Genomic DNA, 22,814 nt, shown 5'->3' on the forward strand with positions numbered 1-22,814 from the left:
ATTGACAGAGCAGGAATGGCCTATCTCTAGCCAATGAGGGCCGCCCTCTTAGCTCTTGGACTCTCAGTCACCTGCCAGTCCCAGTCTGGCTGCCTGCCACCTACAGTCATGGGAGTTGCCTAGAAGGGGCTCTTGAAGGAGTGGGAAGGAGTGGGTAGGGCACATCCTCACTAATGTAGTCTGCTCATTTCCTCTCTCATTTTCCACTTCTGCCCCTCCTGTATATCTGATGAAATCCTTAAACCAAGACCAAGTTGTGCTCTCATTTTTTCCCGTTTATTTGCTCTGTTGAAGAAATTTGCAAAGGCTGAGTCCTTATTGCAAAACCCCTGTGTGCTTTTTACTATGATGCCCTTTGACTGATTCAGTTTTAAGTAAAAATGGTGAACTGTATTGAAAATTCCAGTTAAGTTCCTGTGTTTGCCCTTGAGTGTCATAAGAATGACATGTTTGAGTAAATCGTCACTGAGCCTCAGAGGAGAAAGCCCTGTAGAACTGATGAACTTGGGGTTAATGATGCTAAAAGCTCTTGGCTCCTTTCCCACCTTTAAAGGTCTGTGGCTGCTGTTGGGCACAGCATGGGTAGCCAGACCTGCATAGTTTTAGTGTTAGAAATGAAGAAGGTATATGTCTCCAAGTAAGATTGGTGAAGAACCTTTGTAAGTTTTAATTTGCAAATCAGAGAACACCTTGGAGTTGAGGTGTGAAGCTTTTGTTTCAAGTACTCCTCCTGGATCATCCTTCTGTTGCTGAATAGAAAACGTTTGATCTGTTAGTGTGAATAATTGTGCCAGAGCTGCGTGGAAAACAGTTGGCTCATCAGTGAGGAGCCACTTCTTTTTTTTCCTTTTAAATTATGGTGAAATACGCATAAAATTTACCATCTAAATTTATTATTACTATTATTTTGGCCTTGCCTTGTGGCATGTGGGGACTTAATTCCCTGACCAGGAGTTGAATCTGTGCCCCTGCGGTGTAAGTGCAGATTCTCAATCACCAGACCACCAGGAAAGTTCTACTATCTAAATATTTTTAAGTGTTGAGTAGTATAAAGTATATTTACATTGTTGCGAAGTCAATCTCCAGAACTTTTTTATTTTGTAAAACTGAATCTCAGGACTTCCCTGGTGGTTCAGTGGCTAAGACTCTGCGCTCCCAAAGCAAGGGGTCTGGGTTCAATCCCTGGCCAGGGAACTAGATCCCACATGCCACAGCTAAGCACGCATGAAATAGCTAGAGAGCCCGCACACCACAGTGAAGACCCAGCATGTCGTAAAGGAATAAATATAAATGTCAAAAGAGCAACAATAACTGAATCTCCATACCCATTAAACAGTAGTTCCCAATCTCCTTTCTCCCAGACCCTGGCAACCATCATTGTGCTTTCTGTCTCTGATTACTCTCGATTCCTAGTATAAGTGGAATCATACAGTATTTGTCTCTGACCAGCTTTTTGCATTCAGCAGAATGTCCTCACGGTGTATCCATATTATGGCATGTCAGGATTTCCTTCTTTTTAAAGGTTAGATGATACACCACTGTGCTTATATACTGCATTTTGTTTATCCATGCATCCTTCTCACTTTGGGGTTGCTGTTCTCCAAGGCTATTTAGTGTCTTTCCTTTTTCCTTGGAAATGAAAAAGGCAAAGGTGAATCAGATGGGAAGCCCTGATCATCTTGTGAGTGTTGTTTTTGGCTCTTATTTTTAACATCATCTACCTTATACAGATAAGTTACACCATCGTGGGTACTGTCTGCTTCCCTGGCTTTGTGGCTTCACTCGTCTGGAAGAGAATAGTGGCGCTGTTGCAGGAGTGGGTGTTGATATGCACAGGCTTAGCAGGGACGCTCCCTGGGTGGGAGGTGGTCAGTCTTCCCTTGATCCAGTCCCGTGGGCTTCCATTAAGAGAGTATATTTCAGACCATGAATGTCCTTTCCTTTCTTTTTTGGTTGTGCTGGGCCCTCTTCGCTGCACATGGGCTTCCTCTCATTGCAGTGAGCAGAGACTACTCTTTGTTGCAGTGCATGGGCCTCTCATTGCAGTGGCTTCTCTCGTTGCAGAGAGCACAGGCTCTAGGCACACGGGCTTCGCAGTTGTAGCATGCAGGCTCAGTAACTGCGGCTCGAGGGTTTCAGTTGCTCAGTGGCATGTGGAATCTTCTAGGACCAGGGATCGAACCTGTGTCCCCTGCATTGCCAGGCAGATTTTATGCAGTGTACCACCAAGGAAGTCCATGGATGTCCTTTTCTGAATCCCAGTTGTGTTGCTTCCATTTTGGGGTGTAAGATGGATGTTTCGCATGTTAAAGAAATTCTCTGTATGGCTGGTGTCCAGCTGAGTTTTTGTCTTGGAGTCGACACTAAGAATGGTAAATGACTCTTGGTAAAAATAAATTTAACTTCATTGCCGTGTTCATTTGCTTGCTTAGTAAATCTTTCAAAGAAAGGTGATATCTGATTTCATTGCAGTTTCATTCAGCAGAATATTGTTAAATATTCATAATAAAACAGTTTTAATTGTGGAGCTGGAAGCATTTTGAAAATGTAAATCAGAGTTTTTCTCTTTCCTTCTCCCTCCAATTTTGGAAGAAATACAAGTTCCTCACAAACTGTTCAGAAGTCACAGCTAAAGACAATCATCTCGGTCTGCTCTATATTATAGCCAGTGACAGAATTTTGGAGTTTTGTACTTGTTCCCATAAATACTTTTCTTGTTTCTGAAAAGTAAATGAGAATCGTGTAAAACAAACATTTCTGGGGAGAAGAGCACTGAGCTCTGTGCTGTTTTCCTTTTTCAGATCCTGAGAGTCAGACCTTGAAGGAACATTTAATTGATGAATTGGACTATGTTTTGGTCCCGGCAGAGGCCTGGAATAAGTTACTAAACTGGTATGGCTGCGTAGAAGGCCAGCAGCCCATTGTCAGAAAAGTGAGTACCCGCATTGTCCCACACGCCGGTCAGTGTCTATGAGTGCTCCCTGGCACTGATTGCTTTTGCTTTCCTGGGGTACAGACATTCCTAAGCTGTTGAATGTGTTGTTCCAAACATCACAGCTGCCCAGTGGCTTGGGATATGTCCAGCAGTACAGTGAGATTGCATTCTGGAAGCTTCTGTGAGGGAAGGTTAACTTGGGGGCACATGGACACACAGTAATGTGCTGCTTCTTGTTTAACTTTTTCTGATACTGCTCTTCCCCCTGTAGTTAGGAATCTCTGATCACATTGTTGAGTACCTTGGAAAACAGGTGTTAATAGCCGAGAGAAGAACAGTCTCTAAGGGAAGGCAGGCCCTAGGAGAGAAACCCAGTTTGTCGACCCCTCTGGTGGCCAGAACTCACAAGAATACCACCACCCTGACTCCCACAGTTGTTTGCTTGTCCCATCATGGGGGACATCTCCTCTGGTGGAGGAGTAGGCACTGGGTACGTTTCTCATTCTGCATGGTGTGCAGTTTCCCTTAGCAGAGCAGGGAAGGGCTGCAGTGCTGAGGTCAAGCTTCTGTTCTAGCGTCACTTTTCAGGGCTGGAATACCTTCTTTCTCCAGCCTGAATCCTGGGACTCTGAGAGAGGTTAGGAATCAAATGGTGAGGGGCAGGCCAGTTTTCAAAGGTGTCCCCTAATGCCTCCAGTCCTGCTGTGTGGTGAGAATGCTGCCGAAGGATTTAACTGTTCTCCAGGCCTCTTGGTTCCACAGACCCTGCAAGGGGAAGCATCATGATCTCCACTTAGAGATGAACACTGACTTTCCTGTTGTGCCCTCTTGTTGCTAGCTCTGGTTCCATCACGATGCTCTTGGTTGGTCCTAATGAGTGGAAATAAGATTTTTTTTTTCCTTTGAGAGTTATGTTTTATTTGGTGGAAATTTTTAGAACTTCAAGCCCACAGGAGACAGTATTTCAAGTGACCCTGAGAGACTTGCTTTGAGGAGGCGAGGCTAGGGGAGTCAGGTTATGGAGAAGTTTTGCAACAAAGGGCAGGTAGTCGGAACATCGAAAGATGATTGTTAAGTAAAGGAAAACCACGTAATCTCAAGTGAAGGAATTTAGTGCTTTTCTGTATGGGAATATGCAAGAATCTGGGCTCACTGAAAATATTTCTTCTTATGCACCTCATCTATCTGGGGCCTGTGGAAATAAGATTTTTAAACTCCTGAGACACATGCCGGTGACTTTAAAGCTCACACTCATTGTCATATAGACTCTGCCTTTTGTCACTGATGAGGCATGTTGCTTCCCAGACTGTCCCGGTGTGGGACCAGCACTCCTTCCCCTGCACTCTCATTCGCAGGTGGTAGAACATGGCCTGTTTGTCAAGCACTGCAAGGTAGAGGTGTATTTGCTGGAACTGAAGCTTTGTGAGAACAGTGACCCCACCAACGTGCTGAGCTGCCATTTCAGCAAGGCAGACACCATCGGTGAGTCCCCTGGCTGGCATTCTAGGAAGCTAGAGAGAGTGCAGGGCATAGTGGCTAACGAGTGGGGAGGTGGGGTACCCTCTTTAGACTTGTTACCCAGATAGTCTCAGATTGTGGTTACCTGTCCCGATCTGGGCGCCTGCTTTCCAGGGCTGTTGTGGACAGCTAAGCCTGGCAGTCATATTGTATGAAGCACTGCGCATGTACTCTGCTTACTTAACATATGGTAATAAAGGTGAAGAAATCTCAGTGAGAAAATGGCTGACCTAGTATTTGAAACCAAATCTGTCTTAGTTCCAGCGGTTTGTTTTCTAACTATGCCATGTTGCTTTTGTGTTGTAAACGGGGACTCACAGCATCAGAGAATGAGAAGCCTAGGGGCAGTCTTTGGGTATTTGAGTATAAAAGGACGCCCCATGCAAGATGTTTGGCCTTAGGAGTCACCAGGGGGCTGAGGTCAGTCAGAGCTTTTGATCCTGAGCATCCCATGACCGTCTGAAAAGGACGGAAGGTGAGCCTCAGCTTGCTGTGGCTGTTATTGTCCTTGCACCGGGAGAAAGCCCAGAGTGATGTGTCTGCCTGTCTCCAGCAACCATTGAGAAGGAGATGAGGAAGCTCTTCAACATCCCTGCAGAGCGTGAGACACGGCTGTGGAACAAATACATGAGCAACACCTATGAGCAGCTGAGCAAGCTGGACAACACTGTGCAGGACGCCGGGCTGTACCAGGGCCAGGTAGGAGGCCCAGGCCGTGGCCCCGCAGACAGCTGCAGCAGGATTGTGGGCAGATAACCTTTTTGATTCTGAGCATGTCAGCAAGTGAGACAGTTTGCACATTCCTAATATGGTTTCCTCTTTCACTCAGGTGCTAGTAATTGAGCCCCAAAATGAAGATGGCACATGGCCAAGGCAGACCCAGCCATCAAAGTAAGTGAACTTGTTCTCTCTTGTGGCCGGGCACACGGGTATGAGGAGACGCCAAAGAAAAACATTCTTTAAACCACATGGAAAACATTTGCTTTTGTATCCAAAGTCTGTAATCCTGGCCTTTGGTAAGCAGCATGCTGGGCAGCCATCCCAGGGAAAGCTGTCAGACGTGTCAACCAGGCAGTGAGCCTCTGCTTTTGAGGTGGAGATGGGGAAGAGGAGGGGCTTGGATCTGGGGATGCTGCCCTGCCAAGATGTGGCTTTGTTTCTGTCAAGGGCATTTATTTTTTCCACCTATAGGCAGGGGCTTTGATGGAGGAAGAAGAGAGGGCTCAGACACAGGGTCTTACCTACTTAAAGGTAATGGTTCCATTCCATCCCACTCTTTACCCTGGGGAGTGTTTCTGATTGTTGCCCTTGTCACTTCCTGGGGGAATTACTCTAGTACTAAACTGGGACTCCAGGCACCCCTGTGTTCAGGAGAGGTTCATATGTGGTGCGGAGTTACTGCATGTTCTGAGAAGGGGACAGAAAGGAGTGGTGGATTTTTCGTACACTATAAGATAGGGGAATTGTGTCTGTGTTCTGGTAGTTATTGGGAGAATGTTGGTCTTTGCTGTCTTCCTCAGTCAAATCTTGGACAGTGAGTGTTTTGTGGTAATGGGCTCATAGCTCTTCTGTGAAATTCACAAAAGCTACGAGCTCTCTCTTGAGAAACACAGGAGGATGGAGCATTTTGCCAACAATCTCAAGGGTTTTATAGACCCCCCCTAAAGCTTAGCCATGGACTTCAGTGTAAGAAACTCTGATCCCTAATTCCTGAAAAGATGATGGAATAGCTGTGTTATGCAGAATAGTGGTTGTGTTCCTCCCCACCCCCTAACAAAGTCCATATGCTAATCCCTAGAACCTATGAATGTGTTAGGTTCCTGGCAAGAGGGACTTTGCAGATGTGATTAAGGATCTTGAGATGGGAGATGATCCTGGATTATCTGGGTAGGCCCAACATAATCACAAGGTCCTTATAAACAGAAGAGGGAGACAGAAGAGTCCGATATGAAGGTGGAAGCAGAGTCAGAGCAATGAAACGTGAGACAGTTGACTGGCCGTGAGCCAGGGAAGCTGGGCAGCCTCGGAAAGTCCCTAGAGCCTTCACCAGGGAACATAGCTCTGCCCACACCTTGAGTTAGCTTGGTGACAATCATTTTGACCTTCGGACCTCCAAAACCATAAGATAATAAACTTGTGTTGTTTAAGCTACTAAGTTTGTGGTGATTTGTGACAGCAGCCTAAAAAACAGGTAACAGTAGCCCATCAGCCTTCTCACTCCCTTCTTGGAACTGGAAATGCCACAGAACTAAGAGAAAATACCATAAAAACTGAGACAGCCTCCTTAGGAGATAGAAGGTGCTTGGATTCTAGTCTCTGAGGTAGGGCTGACAGCTTGGAGTGAAAGAGCCCAAGTGTACGGGCCAAGGCAGACTGTTGGCAGTTGTGCCTTTTTCTCTTCCTCCTGTTGCTTCTCCTTACTCCTTCCAGAGCTTCAGACCTAGGAGGTTCCAGTGAAGGGAAACCACTTTTGGAAAAGAGCACTGCTTCACTGAGATACCCCAAACATTAGAGTCTCCTGGTAGAGGGTATCCAGTGCTGGATGAGCTCAGAGCAGAATTCCTAAGGCACAGCTCACCTTACTACTCCCCCAGTAGTGCCAGACACTGTTCTAGGTGCCGGGGATGCAGCAATAAACAGAAGGAAATTTCTGTTCTCAAGGAGCAGAAAATAAGAAAGACACATGTCTGTAGATTTACAAGTACTCTGGGAAAAAATCAAGGAAGAAAAATGAGCCAGTGCTAAGGCTTTGGGCATAAACGGGATGATAGTGAGGCCCCGCTGAGGTGCCATTTGAACAGGGTCATGAAGGAGGCAAGGGAATCAGCAGGGAGTGCGGTGCTTCGTGAGCAGGACAGTTTTGTGAGGTGGAGGTGACGGCAGCTGTGGAAGACCTGGGGCCGAGGGCCTGGTTGAAGAGCAGCCGGAGTTAGTTGTGGCTGGGCTCAGAGGAGTGACAGGACTGAAGTGAGCCGTGTGGGACTCTGGATTCCGTCTCTGCCTCTGGGAGCTCCTTGGAGGGGGCTGGTGAGTGAGAATGGGTGGATCTCACCTGGGGAAAGCCTCAGGGAGCCATAGTGAGAAGCTGACAACCAGAGGGAAGACGGAAGGAGAGTGGTAGATTGACAGGTGGTGCTGGTTGGGGCGAATTCACAGCCCCAGCTGCTTAGGAGGACACAATCAACACAGTGAAAATCCTTACGATAACGAGGAAATGGGCATATGAAACAGAAACAAGCAGAGAAATTACATGGGAACAAGGAATTCAGGGCGGGGCTGAGTTGCAGAAGGAATGTAGCTGGAGACTGAAGGTGGAAGTCAGAAGCTCAGACTGAAGAATCGTAGGGGATAAGGAGGCCGAAGAAAATAGAAAAGTGCTGGCACTCCATTGTAAATCAATTAAGCGTAAATTTAAAAAAAAAAGCATACTACGGAGGCTGGGGGTAGAACTGCCCATGTCCCGATAGTAGGAATTTCAGGAGCAGAGAGGAAGTGATGGGCAAGGGAAAGAAAACGTAAGAAGGAGCGACCGTGAGTTTTTCAGTAATCACAAAGGAGGAAACATCTTCAATGTAAAGAGTGCTAAACACAACAGATAAAGCCCACACCAAGACAGGTTCGATTGAAATTTAACAACAGAGATGTAGCGAAAATGTCAAATCTGTTTGAAAGAGAAAGTCATGAGTGAGAAGCAGATTAATAGCAAACTTCCAAGTGGCATCTGTAGACCTAAGGAATACTTTCTCAGCATCAAAGTTGTCGTCGTCCAGTCACTCAGTCATGTCCGAGTCTGTGACCCCAGGGACTGCAGCACGCCAGGCTTCCCTGTCCTTCACCATCTCCTGGAGCTTGCTCAAACATGTTTAAGTAGGATAACTTTAAAAACTAGAATTTACAAGCTACTACACTGTTACCTAAATGTGAGGATAAAGTTTTTCCCTGGCTAAAGATGACCTTAGAAGGTTTTCCACACAGAGGTCCTCTTGAAAACCTCTTGGGAGAAGTGGTGGTAGGGAGCAGGCAGTAAAATCCAGCACGCAGCTCTCCTAGCATACAGCTAGTAAAGCGTTCTCTTGACTGGGAAGCAAGGACTTCGGGAGAAACAAAGATTGCTAAACAAGACACAGCACCAAAAACTGTAGAGGAGGAAATAGAGTCGCGTGACTTTTAAATTAAGAACTGTTCATCGTGGAGTAAAAAGGCAAGCCACAGAGTGAGACAGGTATTTGCAGTGTGTATGTCTGACAGACTCTTCATACCTAGAATTTCAGAGAAACCCCTTTAGGTCAGTAAGAAAAAGTCAGACACCCCTTTTAGAAAAAGGGACAAGGAAACCTGTAACAGTGACTTGAAGAAAGAAGTTATCCCTGTGGCTAGTGAGCATGCGGAGAGGCGTTCAGCCTTGGCAAGCATCCAGAAATGGCGAATTCAAGCCATAATGCGGTGCCTCTGCACATCCCCAGCATGGCTAAATGAAAATGATGGGTAGTAGCCAGTGTGGTTGAGGTGTTGGACCCTGCTGGTGGGGCGTATAAAGCGGTATAGCAAGTTTAGAAGATTTTGCGAAAAGCACTAAATGAAGAATTGTGTGCATCTTCTACAGCCCAGCGAGCCTCTCCTAGGCTTACAACCAACAGAAATACATCTCACGTTCACTTAAAGATACGTTCAAAGATGCTCAAGACAGCACAGCTTGTCATAGTCACAGACTGGAGCTAACCCAAATAGCCACCCAGAATAGAATGAATCGTGGTGTGTGCATACGACAGAGTTCTTTCCAGCCAGGACAGCCTTGAGGCTCATCAGTGATGCTGAATGAGAGAGGCCAGACCCAAAACACGGCCTACTGTATGAGTCCCTGATAGAAAGCTTAAGAACAGGCACAACTGATCTGTGTGTCTCAAGGTCACCATGGAGGTTAGCTTTGGAAAGAATTGTGCCTGCAGGGAGTGTGAGGAGGACACATGGGAGGTAGTGCTGTCCTGCTTCTTGGCCTGGGGGATAGTGCAGTAGTGATTATATGGGTGCATGGCTTCCCTGGTGGCTCAGACAGTAAAGAATCTGCCTGCAGTGCAGGAGACCTGGGTTCAATCCCTGGGTCAGGAAGATCCCCTGGAGGAGAGCATGGCTACCCACTCCAGTGTGCTTGCCTGGAGAATTCCATGGACAGAGGAGCCTGGCAGGCTATACAGTCCATGGCGTTGCAAAGAATTGGACATGACTTGAGTAGTTAACATTTTTGCCATCACTTGATAAGGATGTCTCTTGAGTTTTTGAGGGTTTTTTTTGGCCATACTGATGGCTTGTGGGATTTTCATTCCCCAACCAGGAATCAGACCAGGCCTCAGCAGTGAAAGCACCAAGTCCTCATCACTGGACCACCAGGGTGAAGACTTCGCTTTTGTACTCTCATGAATATTTCTGTATGTAATACTTCAATAAAAAGTTTAGTAATAGTTAAGAAAAGTTTAAGAAAGCAGTCTGCATCAGTAACAGTCCAGAAGTAAATACTGAGTAATCTTGACATGGAAGACAGGTGAGGAGAGGAGGCAGTAAAGAGAGATGAAAATATCCTGAACTGCTTCTCTTGCAGGGAAATGTAGTAGGTAAGTTGAGGTAATTGATGGGGAAAGAGAAAAATAGTTAACAGATCCTAATAAGTTAATGGAATAACTACCAGAAGTACAAAAGTAGGATTTATATCTTTTATTTAACATGTTGTATTGATTAGGAAAGGTTTGCTAGCAGTGAAGAAAGACCTGAAAATTAGTCTGTCAAGTAGGGTAGACACATCTTTCCACAAAGAACTTCTAAGGAGGACAGTGCAGTACTGCTGCTGTTAGAAACCCGGCTGCTCTGTCATGTGACTGCTTTGTGTGGGTTCAGCTTCCAAGGGGGACACTTCAGTGTCCAGGGTGACTGCTTTACTTGAATCAATCATATATTCATTCAGGTAGCTGAGAACGAATCAGGAGAAAGGGCATGCCCCTTCCTTGTAAGGAAATTTCCCAGAAATCACCTAGAAGATGGCCCTTTATATCTCTGGCAAATTCTGTGACCACACCTGGCTTCAAAGGAGGCTGGGAAATGCCTTTCAGCAGTTTCAAGGGTCTAGCTAAAACTCTGGATTTGGAAACTAAAGAAGAATGGAACAATAGTTATTGGGAGGTGAAAAAAACAACAACAACAACTTTATTCTACTAGTACTTCTAGCCACCCAGTATGTGAAGGTTTTCCTTCATGCTAATCAATTCTCTGAAACCAGCTGGGTGTCCTGCAATTTAACTCGGTTCTGCAACTGTTCATCTGGAGATAGCATCAGACCCCACAGCTTCAGGTTTCCGTCCCACAGGGTTGCCTCCCCTACAGATGCCACTCCCAAAGCCAGGGTGTTAACCTGTGCTTCTGATGACCCACTGGCTGTAAATCAAGTTCCCACAACCCTCTTCTTGGGCTTGATACTTTGCTATAACAGTTTATAGAACTCAGTCAGCTTGCTATTTGACCACTTTATTATGGAAAGGTATAACTCTGTAACAGTGAAATGGTAGAGATGGATAGCCAAGGTACAGAAGAAAAGTGAGGTGCTTGCGTGCCTTCTCCAGGCAGTCACCCTTTTAGCACCTCCGTGTGTTCACCAACCTGGAGGCTCAGCAAAAGTCATACTTCAGGGGTTTTTGTGGACGCTTCAGTAAGCAGGCAGAATTGATTAAACTGCTTGGCCATTGGAGACAGAACTCAATCTCCAGCCCCTCTCCCCTCTCCAGAGGTGGGTGTGTGGGGATAAGGGCAAAAGATCCATCCTTCTCATCACAAGGTTGATTCCCCTGGCCAGCAGCAAGCCGCCCCCCACCCCCACCAATCCTTTGGAACGTTCCAAAAGTCCTGCGTAAATTGAGATGTGGTTGAAAGACCTGTGTTGGGAGGAACAACAGACACTTTTTATCACTTTGGTGCATTTTCAGGAACCAAAGATAGAAGACCAAAATATAACCAAAGGTGTTCCCATTACTCTTACTACTTAAGACATTGCAACAGTTTTAGAAGCTGTGTACCAAGAACCTTGCACCAGACCAAAGCATGTATTTCTTGTTATAAATCACAGAGCCATAGGATGCAGCTAGGAAACTGTCATACCTAAAAGGGAAATTGAGATGGAAGGCAGGAAAGAGGGGGAAAAACAACTGAAAAGTGTGGTAATTAAAAAATATAAGAGACTGAATTAAGTCCAGCTATAACAGTAATTAGAATGCCTATAGATGCGTTCAATTTATTCAGGAGACAAACTCAAATTGGATTTTTTTTTTAAACCAGCCATGTTCAGTAACATGTTTGTCAAAGAAGATGTAGGATGAAATTGAGGGAATGTGAAAAGTACGTCAAGTGAATGTATCATCCAGGGAATGTCAGTGATTGGCTTACTCCTTTTTTTTTTTTTTTAAAGAAAACCCACTCATAAAATCAATTTTCCATGTATCCCGGCAAGAGGAAAGCATATTGAAATATTTCCATTCAGCCTTTTTTTCACCAGTGAGAGCCACCTGGTTAATTGTGAGCATCTGCAATTATTTTTTTTCCCTTTTCTGTGGATTACTCCAACCTCTCTGTTAGTTCTGCGGAGGTTTTCTGTAGATCTGGTCACAATTTTTTGTCTCTCTCTCAATTCTAACTGTACTTGCCTGATATCTATAAGGCCTAGTTAGCTCTGTACCACCGTTCTCTTTATTTATTTATTTTCCATCATCTCCTTTAAAGGCTGCTTGCCCATAGCTAGAAGAGGCCAGTGTTCCTGAAATGGAGATTTGAGTTGCACTCAGGTGAGGGTTAACAGTGATGGTGTGTGTGGGGAAGATCACAGCCTAGCATGTTGTGAAGGCAGTGAGGATTGTGGCTACTAGTTGGTTGCTGTCTTAAGGATAATGCCAGATGCTGGGCTCTGAGGTCAGAGGGTGGACTTAAAGAGTGGACTCCGCAGTGTAGCATTCAGCCTGGAGAGCGTCTGAGAGGCAGGCAGAGTGCAGCGGAGCAAGGAGGGCAGCGTGAGTGTTAGAGAGCCATTAGTCATTGCTTGTTGCCGTTGTGATGGTAACGACCTGGCATGCCTGGGACCAGGAGATGCCTCAGGAGAAAGGTGCCAGGAGACCAGAGGCTTGGCCAGAGTATCTTTTGGGACCAGAGGGCCCGTTATTTGGAGACGTAGCCTCTGTTTTCAGAATGTTCGTGGCATGAGACTCAGTCACAGTTGATAGTGAGGTCTTGCCCCATGTCAGTTCTTTCCTACCATTGCCTGCTTCCCAGCTCGCATTGCCCTCGGGTATGCTCTCAAGTTGCCTGACAAGTGACAAGCGCCCAAGCGTTTCCCAGGTACAGGTCAAGTCATTCTGTACAGAGGTCTTACTTTTTGATTTGTCTGTCAAAAGTAGAGTTTAAAAAACAACAAAAAGCACTTTGTATTATGTAGGTTTTCAGGCATATAAAATGCATTCTTAGATGGTCATCATTAGGTTTCTTTTTTTTTTAATTTTAATTTATTTACCTATGACTGTGTTGGATCTCAGCTGGGTCATCGTTCATTGCCATGTGTGACCACAAGGCATGTGGGATTTTAGTTCCTTGATCAGGTATTGAACCCACATCCCCTGAATTGGAAGGCAGATTCTTAACCACCAGACCACCAGGGAAGTCCCTGAATTTCTTTTTGACTGAGTTTACTCTGAAAATTACTGGCACTATCTTCTGAAACATTGTATATGAATGTCAAATAAAATTTTTCTCATTTTCTTACATTTCAACCAGAAGGGTTGTCTGTTTAAGAAGTTGACAGATCTTAAATACGTGTAAACGGCCTTATGGATTTTTGCCCTCTCAAGTTCAGAGAATAAAATAAGTTACCAGTGAATAATGACTAAAAGAGACTGTTAAGCCATGTTCCTTGAGGTTTGTACGTCAGAAATTGAATTTCACTGTCTTGTAGTATCTGCAAGTGTCTGTAGTATCTGTATGAGCCCAGCCTTGGGTAGCGACTTGTCTGCATAGGAGGTTGGGCATTCTGGCAGCCTAAGCATCTGGCAGGCCTTAGATGTTTGTTGAAGTCCCCTGTGTGCCACAAGAGTGTGTCCCTTGGCTCTGCCAAGCCTCACTTAAGGAGCTGCCATAGTTGTTGGACTTCTCTGCAGCATGAAGATGAGGCTCAGTGAAGCAAATGCTCTTCAGGATTAGAGAAGGTACATTTCTGTGGGTGGTTGAGAGCCTGGGGAGCCCTCTTTCCCTCTCCCTTGCTGTGACTTCAGAGTGTGAAGCAGAACTCAGTTTCTGACACCTATTGAGGCCCCTAAATAGTCCCTGACATCTCCCTACAGTGTGGGTACAGGCTCCCTCATCTTTATTGCCACACCCCACTTTCTTCTCACGGGGAGCCCTGGTTGACATCGGATCCCATGAGGCTGGGCACTCTGCAGGGACAACACTTAATTATTTTCTCTATTCTAAAAATAACTCCCAATCTGGAAGGAAAATCACCATTGTATGTATTGGAAACATTGCAACATTGCGGACAACTCATTTCCTTCTACCTGTCTTAAGTGGATTTTGGTAGAAAACTTGATAAAATTGTTGTCAATTTAAGATTTGGGGCAATTAGCACTTGAGGTAATTAGTCCGAAGTTAGGAATGAATCTTAAAATAAGACACTGAAAAATACTGAAACATAAGTTTGAAACAGGTTTTTCACTTTGGTAAATTTCAGGAAACAAAAGCAGTTGCCTGGAATAGCATAGTGATACTAAGTTGCCATTTTCGTGTTCTGGTATACTTAGAGCCATCTGTTTAATTCGGGTCTAGTGTTTTGCGATAATTCATCTCATCACCATTTTTCTTTTTCTTTCACTGGTAAGTCTTAAAATTCAGGGAAGCTGATGATTTATCAATCAAACCAGGATGCCCTGAAGGTCAGCCTTGTGGTTGGTTTATCTCACTGAAAGATTCAGTGTATGACCATGTGGATGAATGAGACAGGAAGACCAATTAATTTCTTTACTCTCATGCCAATAAAAATTTAACTTGAAGTAGCATGAAAATGCGGCTTGCAATTAATTTTAAATAACTGAGTATGGAGAACATGTGTTTCTTGAGAAGACACCTTCTTCTCAAGCAAGCCTTAAAGAGGGCTTGCTTCTGTGCACAAAGTCAGTAGCATTGTTTGTCTTCTCTCTCCCAGATCAAGCACTGCGCCTAGCAGAAATTTTACTACCTCTCCAAAATCATCAGCAAGTCCCTATTCCTCAGTATCTGCCTCTCCCATTGCAAATGGTGATAGCACTAACACCTCGGGGATGCACAGCTCCAGTGTCAGCAGGGGGTAAGAGCAGGTCCTTTCACTTTGCTTCCTTTCCCGCAGAGTCCTCTCCTGGGCCCTCCCTGACAGCTCCTCTGCTGCTGCCCTGAGCACATGCAGGACTTGGGTTCCCCATGAGAGCCCGCTGCACGTGGCTTCTCCTTCCATTTCATCCCCCCAGTAAAGAGTGCCTCCCAGTACGTTGCTTGTCTTCCTACCAGCTGGTGTTTTCCCATCACTGCATTTGTCTGTGAAGGGATAGGCTGGCCTTTTGGCAGAATGGCTATCGGGGTGACTGTCAGCTGCGGCGGGGGTGGGGCATGGACTGCCTGCTTCTCCTCTGTGTGGCTGGGATCCTTTTTCCAGGTGTGTCAGAGCACCTGCCATAGAGCGCAGGTAGAGTGGTAGAGGAAGGTGAGGCGAGAGAGAGTGCACGCACACTCAGGCACTGCCAAGAGCACGCGTAGCCGGGTGGGTGGTGGCAGGTGCACGCTTCCATCCTGGTAACCACAGTGCTCTTCCCCGAAGTCACCTGGCAGTTAGCCCTCTGGAGGGATATAGAATTAGCATTTGCCAAAGCCTTTGCGACCCCGTGGACTGTAGCCCACTAAGCGCCTCTGTCCATGGGATTTCCAAAGCAAGAGTACTGGAGTGGGTTGCCATTTCTTTCTCCATAATAAAGCTAGAGAGCAGAGGATTCAAACAGCCTCTCTTCTTTGCCCCTTAAGGATGTGCTTACCACCTATTACCATGTCAGGTCAAGGCGGGGTTGGGGGAGCTGGAGGGCTGGGGAGGGGAGTAACTTGTATCATGGGGTCATTATCAAGTGAGAATTCTAGAGGCCCAGGTGAAGCCCCAAGAGGCATCTTGAGGGCATGTGAGCAGCACTCACTTGATTGCTGGTGTGGGTTGTGTTTTCCAGTGGATCTGGCTTCTCTGCTTCGTATAATTGTCAGGAGTCCCCATTGACTCACGTCCAACCTGGCCTCTGCGGACTCGGAAACCTGGGGAACACCTGCTTCATGAACTCTGCTTTGCAGGTAGGGGGGAGAGCTGCCATCTCAGTTAACATCATGTCTCCACAGTACTTGAGGCTGGGGTGGGAGTGGCCTCTGCTGTGTCGGGAGGATCCTCTCCAGGGTCCCTAACAACCCGTGGTTAGTGCTTCAGGAATCTCTGCCAGTGCATAGCCACTGGGTGGTACAGAATGGCCTCATCAGTGTTCCTGGCTTCAAAATGTCTTCTCAGTTTGGTTTGGTTTTATAATGAAAACATTTTGAGTTTTGTTGACCCTTAGAGAATGATCTCAAAAAGTACTGGAATACATGCCTGGTTGGTCTTTAATGGGATGAGATCTCAGAGCAGCTGGTACCGTGCCACTGTATTCTTGCCTGAGGCTGACCATCTTCACCAGTGAGCTGTCTCACTCAGCTCTTGCCTATTGAAACTTTATTTATTCATCCACCAAATATTTATTGGGCGCATACTGTGTAATGGGATTGTTGGGATCATGGGCTGGAGTTAGAGTCCAGCTACAAAGTTAAGAGGGCACAGTCCCTAATAACTGCCTTCATTTCTGACACCATTGCAAGTTTGGGGGTCCCTACAGATGACCCTCAGTTTGTTAGTTTGCTCAAACTCATAGACTTCACTTGAAAGTAATTCTCCTTACAGTTACAGTGTATTATGGGAAAAGGATACAGGTTACTATCTCACAACTGTAGAGGCAAGTACTGTAGATAAAATTTTAGCAGATCAAAATCAGTGAGGTCCGAGTAAAAGTAACACATAACAAGCGGTGGGGGGCGGGTTGTGCTGGGAAAACCAGACTGTTTTAAACACCTGAAAAATTAAGCATGTCTGTAAATACACTGACAGAGTGAAGGAGTAAACTGTGATCAGGCACTTGGGATCAGCGGCCTCTGCCCTCAGCTTGTGTCGGAGACGGTTCTTAGGTGGTGAGCTTGTCTCAAGACAGTGTTCCTGGAAGGTTCACCACTATGTGGCCACCAGCCCTGGCCTTTGAGAGACTGTGCCTTCCTGTTGTGAGCCCTCCCGAGAATCTGAAGGGAGTGACTTTCATTTTGTTGGAGTGACCTTCACTGTTCATTTAGAATTGGGTTTTTCCTGTGTGTCTGTGTGCTTTCCAGAAGGCGTGTGAGCTGTGATCATTTCTCTTTCAGTGCTTAAGCAACACAGCACCGTTGACCGACTACTTTCTCAAAGATGAATACGAAGCCGAAATCAACAGGGACAACCCCCTGGGAATGAAAGGGGAAATCGCAGAGGCCTACGCAGAGCTCATTAAGCAGATGTGGTCTGGCAGGGATGCTCACGTGGCACCTCGCATGTTCAAAGTAGGTTGATATGTGTCTTTCCTTTTTCCTATTTTGGGGAGAGTGAGTTAACGTTGTAATGAAGTATTCCCTTACTTGCACTTTGGCATTAAGATGGGCTCTGAGACTGCATGGTCAGATCCTTCTTTCTGTTCAGTCGTTTAGCACATACTTAACTTGAGTGACTTAGCCCTCACCTCTGGGATGAGGGTTCTTCAGATATCATTTGTATTGTAAGCTGCTTGCTCAGAATGCCATATTCTACAGTGGAAAAAGTGAAAGTCGCTCAGTCATGTCTAACTCACTCTTTGGGACCCCATTGACTATACAGTCCACAGAATTCTCCAGGCCACAATACTGGAGTGGATAACTGTTCCCTTCTCCAGGGGATCGTCCCACCCCAGGGATTGAACCCAGGTCTCCCACATTGCAGGCAGATTATTTACTAGCTGAGCCACTTTAAATGGTTGGTAGCCTAAGCCAGACCATACAAATTGAACCTAATATCCAGTATTATCTGAGAGCTTCTTCCGGATTCTCTGAGACTGGAGCTTACACCAACTGTGGTTTCCATTGAGCCCCTTAAGTCTGGGAAGGTGGTGTGAGGGGCAGTTCTCACTTGGATCTGTCAGTTAGGAAGATGAGGAGGTGGGTGAACTGCAGTGGGCGCTGGACACAGTTCTTCCTTCCTTTGCTCTGAATGTTCCTGCCGAGGGAGAAGTGGCTTGCCTCCATGTGGTGAAATCTGGGAGTCCTATTTGGTTCAAGGAGATTTAATGAAGCATCTGATTCACAGAGGGGAAAAAAGCACCTAAGCTCAAGGAGAACATTAAAACCTTATATTATTAAAGTTAAAAACAAATTCTTTCCATCCTCTTGGTCACATTAATCACTGGGCAATGCATGTAAATGACTATTACCAGAGTTTCTGTTTCCGTAGGTCTGGGCTGGGGCCTGAGAACATGCATTTCTGTCACGCACTCAGGTATTGCTAATGCCACTGGTTGGGCACTGCATTCTGAGGATCAATGACGTAAAACAGTACAGGGCAGACATTTATGGCCAGGAGGGCTCTCTCTCTCTTTTTTTTAAATTAAACTTTTTATTTTCTATTGGAGTATAGCCGATTAACAATTTTGTGATAGTTTTAGGTGGACAGCAAAGGGACTCAGCCACACCTATACACACATCCATTGTGCCCCAAGCTCCCCTCCCATCCAGGCTGCCACATAACATGGAACATGGTACATGTGCTATCCAGTACATCCTTGTTTTCCATTATAAATATAGCAGTGTGTGCATGCCCATCCCAAACTCTCTATCCCTTAGGAGGGCTCTTATGTATAGGAGGATTCCTCTGGCTGATGCAGGTACCATTTGTGAAGTTCTTAGGGAGACTCAAAGGAGGAGGTTGGAGAGGGATTGATGTCTGCACTTAGGAGATATAGTTAGGGAGTCAGTGTTCACTCTGCTTGTAGGGTGGTGGCTCAGGTTCCCAGTCTGTAGTCATCCTGAATTTCAGATCTTAGCTCTCTTTTCTCCAGTGAGAACTACCTGCCTTTAGGCCCTTGCAAAGTTAATGGGACTGCTGGACCAAGGGTCTTCCTTCTGGTCCTAGGTGACTGCAAAATTATTTCTGATGACAGTTTCTCATCTGACTTCCCTGGTTCTTTATAACTGAAAACCTTCTAATGTGGTTGCTTTTATTGTAGACTCAGGTGGGACGTTTTGCCCCTCAGTTTTCTGGCTACCAACAACAAGACTCTCAGGAGCTTTTAGCCTTTCTTCTAGATGGATTACATGAAGATCTGAACCGTGTGAAGAAAAAACCCTACCTAGAGCTGAAGGATGCCAATGGGCGGCCAGATGCGGTATGCTACTGGAGACTTCTGGACAGAAGTATTCCACAGAAGCCACCTCCAGGGGCCTTCTTCTGGTTTCGGAGTATTGGTGGTGGGGCCTTGGTTTTCTCTCACTGTTGTTGGTGACGTGGACATGTAGTCTCGTAGAGAAATGTGTTGCAGATTACAGAAGGTCTAACTCTGGTTACCTCTGATGCTGCTTATTGGTATACCAGACCATCTGAGCCACCAGGGAATCCCCTGTCAAGTGCCTGTAGTGTGGGTATTTGGGATTACTCCTCTCATTAAAATCCAACTATGATTGTTAAAATATTTTGTGATTAATATTATTTAGGGCACTTTTTTTTTTTTTTTTTTTGCCTTGATTTTCAGATCTCTAAAGAGGGAATTTAGTATTTAAGTTATCCTATCACATTGGGATGATCAATATAAATGCTTTAAATTTTTATTTAATTAATTTATTTGTTTAATTTTTGGCTACACTGTGTAGCTTGTGGAATCTTAGTTCCCCAACCAGGGCTCAAGGCTGTAGCCCTCCCGCCGTGGAAGTGTGGAGTCTTAACCACTGGGCCGCCAGGGAGGTCCCCTCAATGTGAATACTTTAAAGTAGAATTCACATCTTAAAGGAAAAACCATGAGCTAGCTCATGAAGCAGCTTTTTTTTTTTTTAATTCAAGTGGTGTTTTTTTAATGTGAACCATTTTTAAAAAATTCTTATTGAACTTGTTGTTTTCTGGTTTTGGTTTTTCTTTTTTTTTGTCCAAGGGGCATGTGGCATCTTAGCTCCCTGACCAGGGATTGAACCCACACTCACCTGCTTTGGAAAGCCAAGTCCGAACTCCAGGACCACCAGGGAAGTCCCTGAAGGGCCTCTGAATTATTGGGAGCTTAGGAGACAGTCCCCCACTGTCAGGCCCATGTGTCCACAGTGCTGTCTGTGTCCCATAGACCCTACGTTCACACTTTGTTACATGTGGGACTGGGCTGGTGTGTGCAATGAGTCTGGTGTGCTAAGAGCAGTCCTGGCCCTCACTGGCCTGTACCCAGTACTTGGCTACACAGACTGGCTCACAGTCCATCTCAGATTTTGCTGTGAATCATTCTGGATGCAGAAGTTAAGAACTGGGAGATGTTGAGAATGTTGTATTTATCCGCTTTCCTTTCTTGCAGGTGGTGGCAAAGGAAGCCTGGGAGAATCATAGGTTGAGGAATGATTCTGTGATCGTGGACACGTTCCATGGCCTCTTCAAATCTACATTGGTTTGCCCAGAATGTGCTAAGGTTTCTGTGACTTTTGACCCGTTTTGCTATCTAACTCTCCCACTGCCCTTGAAGAAAGACCGAGTTATGGAGATCTTCCTAGTTCCTGCCGACCCTCGCTGCAGGCCTACCCAGGTAAGAGGGTTGGCACCCTCACATATCCCTTGTTGTATTCCTTGTTGTGAGAGGCCTGCAGACCCAGAGTGGGGCTGCTTCCATCTGTTACGACAGGAGCTCCATCAGCTGCCTCTGAAGCCCCTTGGGCTTTCCTTGAGCATGTGCCTGTGTCCGCCATCAGACCTCTGTGTAGTCTCATGGCATTCCAGCACATCGTGGGGACTTCTGGGTGGTGATCCAGTGGTTAAGAGTCCGCCTTCCAGTGTGTGGTTCCCAGGTTCAGTCCCTGGTTGGGGAACTGTGATCTCAGATACCACAGGGCCATGAAGCTCATGCATCACAACTAGAGAGTCTGTGTGCTACAACTAAGGCCCGGGACAGCCAAATGAATGAAGGTTTTTTTTAAATGTGTGTGGTGGAGGTCCTCTGGGCTCTGCCGTCACCTTTTCCCCCATGCTTCATTCGATTGTCTAAAGGAACCTGGCTGATCTGCTACAAGATACTTAAATCTGAACGTTAGGGAACTAGAAACAGTACTTTCCTCGGTCATGTTCACCCCTGAATCAACTGGGAGAGCCTGGCCAGAGCAAAAGGCTAGATGGAAAGGTGTTCAGCCCAGCTGACACTCACTGCATGCCACTTCTGGTTTTATTTTCTTCTGTCTCTAAAGAAAGATGACAAGGACTGGGTTGGCAATTTGTAGAATTTTAACGTTTTTTAAAAGGAAGTAGTGAACATCTCCAAAAAGGTAAGAAAAAAAACGAAGGCACGTGTAGCAGAGAAAGAGATGGCCCAGCTTCTATGTGGTGCTGCCTGAATAGAGAGACAGACATTGAGGCCAAAGACTTGCCCGTCCGCTCTGCTGACAGCTCATCTGGCCGTGACCTCACCACGGGCACCTCCGCCCTCCATGGTGCCTGCTCCTCCCACCTCATCTCCCTGCCCCTCTCCAGAGCATTCTCGTTACCCCTCCACTCTCTCCTCTGCAGTACCGTGTGGTTGTGCCACTGATGGGGGCCGTGTCCGACCTGTGCGAGGCTCTCTCCAAACTGTCTGGCATTGCTGCAGAAAACGTAAGGCGGGGTGTTTTGTGGCTCTCTGCCTATTGGGGACATTTCAGTCCTTTGGAGTTACTTTTTAAACTTTTAGTCACTTTTTGCGGGTGGTTCTTATGGGCCAGCACATGTGATTGTATCTGGATGCCTCTGACATCCTGGTCCTCATTCACTGTGCTCATTGTGGCTGAGACTGTCCCTTCTGGCCCTTGGAACAGTCTTTCCATCATGGAGGACACCTGGCTGTGGGTCAGAGGGCCAGGAGTGGGACTCTGCTGTCACCTCCCCTCCCCTTCTTACCTGACCTTGACTTCATCTATAATGTGAGAAGCTTCACGTTCTTTCCTGTCCCACAGGAAATCTTTATTTTAAAACAGTTGCTCATGCTGGCCCTTCTGCTGAGCCTGGCCCCACATGGAGGTGGGGGAAATGAAGATCTCTCCATGCATGAGGACCCCTCATTCTGGAGACCCCCCAATCCCTCCCCTGTCCCAGCCCTGGCCAATGCCCTTTCCCCTTGCACCTCCTGCTGGTGTCAGGTTGTAGGTCTTGGTGGTTGGGGTTTGGTCTTTTCCGCTCTGTGTGAGGATGGCTTGGGGACCTCCAGCCCCAGGGAACACCCCAGAGCACTCTGGATGACGACCGGCCTCTGGTCCACACCCACTTCCCACCACTGGAAGGCAGATCGCGTCTGGATCCTTGCTGCTCTCCATTAGACCTTGACCCCTGAGCTCTGGGCCTGGCCATGTTGTAATCTCTCTGGAAGCAGCACTCCTGCAGCACATTTTTTTTTCATCTGCACCTGAGTATTAAGTATGCTATTCCTATTGATTCTTAGATGGTGGTCACAGATGTGTATAATCACCGGTTCCACAAGATTTTCCAAATGGATGAAGGTTTAAACCACATCATGCCTCGGGATGACATTTTTGTGTGAGTACTCAGGGGTTTCTGCTGTGGCGTCAGTGGAAACATTCCAGAGGCTTTGCCTAGTTGGTGAAGATCTGGCAGCTGGTGGATTTGCCTTGAACCCTGTGCACATGAGATGGACATTCAGGGAATTGTGGACAGCCACCAGTGCTAAGTGCCTACGGGCACTTCAGAGCTAGGCATTCCAGATAGCTCTTCTCGGCGTGGGCAAGGCTCTTGTCAGCAGTTGCTCCTTGTTAAGAAGGCCTGTTCAGTGGTCCTGCAGATGAGCCTGCTGTCAGAAATGCTTTTCTCAAGAAGAATCACAGCTTTGTGAGGGGTCATGGAAAGACAGGAGAAGGGACACAGTACAGGAAGGGGGTTTTTCTTTCTCCAAGCCGTAGGCAGTGGGTCCTCACGCTGGTGCCATCTCAGAATAACAGGGAAAGTCGATTTAAGTCAGAGAAGGCAATGGCACCCCACTCCAGT

The 22,814-nt window shown here is 46.3% G+C and overlaps 1 protein-coding gene across 3 annotated transcripts in view; it reads left to right on the forward strand.

Moving 5' to 3' along the window:
• Window positions 1-22,814, forward strand: part of USP4 (ubiquitin specific peptidase 4) — a 39,369-nt gene that overhangs the window by 3,428 nt on the left and 13,127 nt on the right. For 2 of the 3 annotated variants that reach the window (XM_018066632.1, XM_018066634.1), the window contains exons 3-13: window positions 2,802-2,932; window positions 4,291-4,417; window positions 5,007-5,152; window positions 5,283-5,344; window positions 14,670-14,810; window positions 15,709-15,826; window positions 16,970-17,143; window positions 18,835-18,993; window positions 20,155-20,379; window positions 21,351-21,434; window positions 22,255-22,349. In XM_018066632.1, the coding sequence (XP_017922121.1) occupies window positions 2,802-2,932; window positions 4,291-4,417; window positions 5,007-5,152; window positions 5,283-5,344; window positions 14,670-14,810; window positions 15,709-15,826; window positions 16,970-17,143; window positions 18,835-18,993; window positions 20,155-20,379; window positions 21,351-21,434; window positions 22,255-22,349 (1,462 nt within the window). The remainder of the gene's footprint in view (window positions 1-2,801; window positions 2,933-4,290; window positions 4,418-5,006; window positions 5,153-5,282; window positions 5,345-14,669; window positions 14,811-15,708; window positions 15,827-16,969; window positions 17,144-18,834; window positions 18,994-20,154; window positions 20,380-21,350; window positions 21,435-22,254; window positions 22,350-22,814) is intronic. The other variant, XM_018066633.1, reaches the window with a different exon arrangement.

The sequence above is a fragment of the Capra hircus genome, chromosome 22 (assembly GCF_001704415.2).
Source record: "Capra hircus breed San Clemente chromosome 22, ASM170441v1, whole genome shotgun sequence".
NCBI lineage: Eukaryota > Metazoa > Chordata > Mammalia > Artiodactyla > Bovidae > Capra > Capra hircus.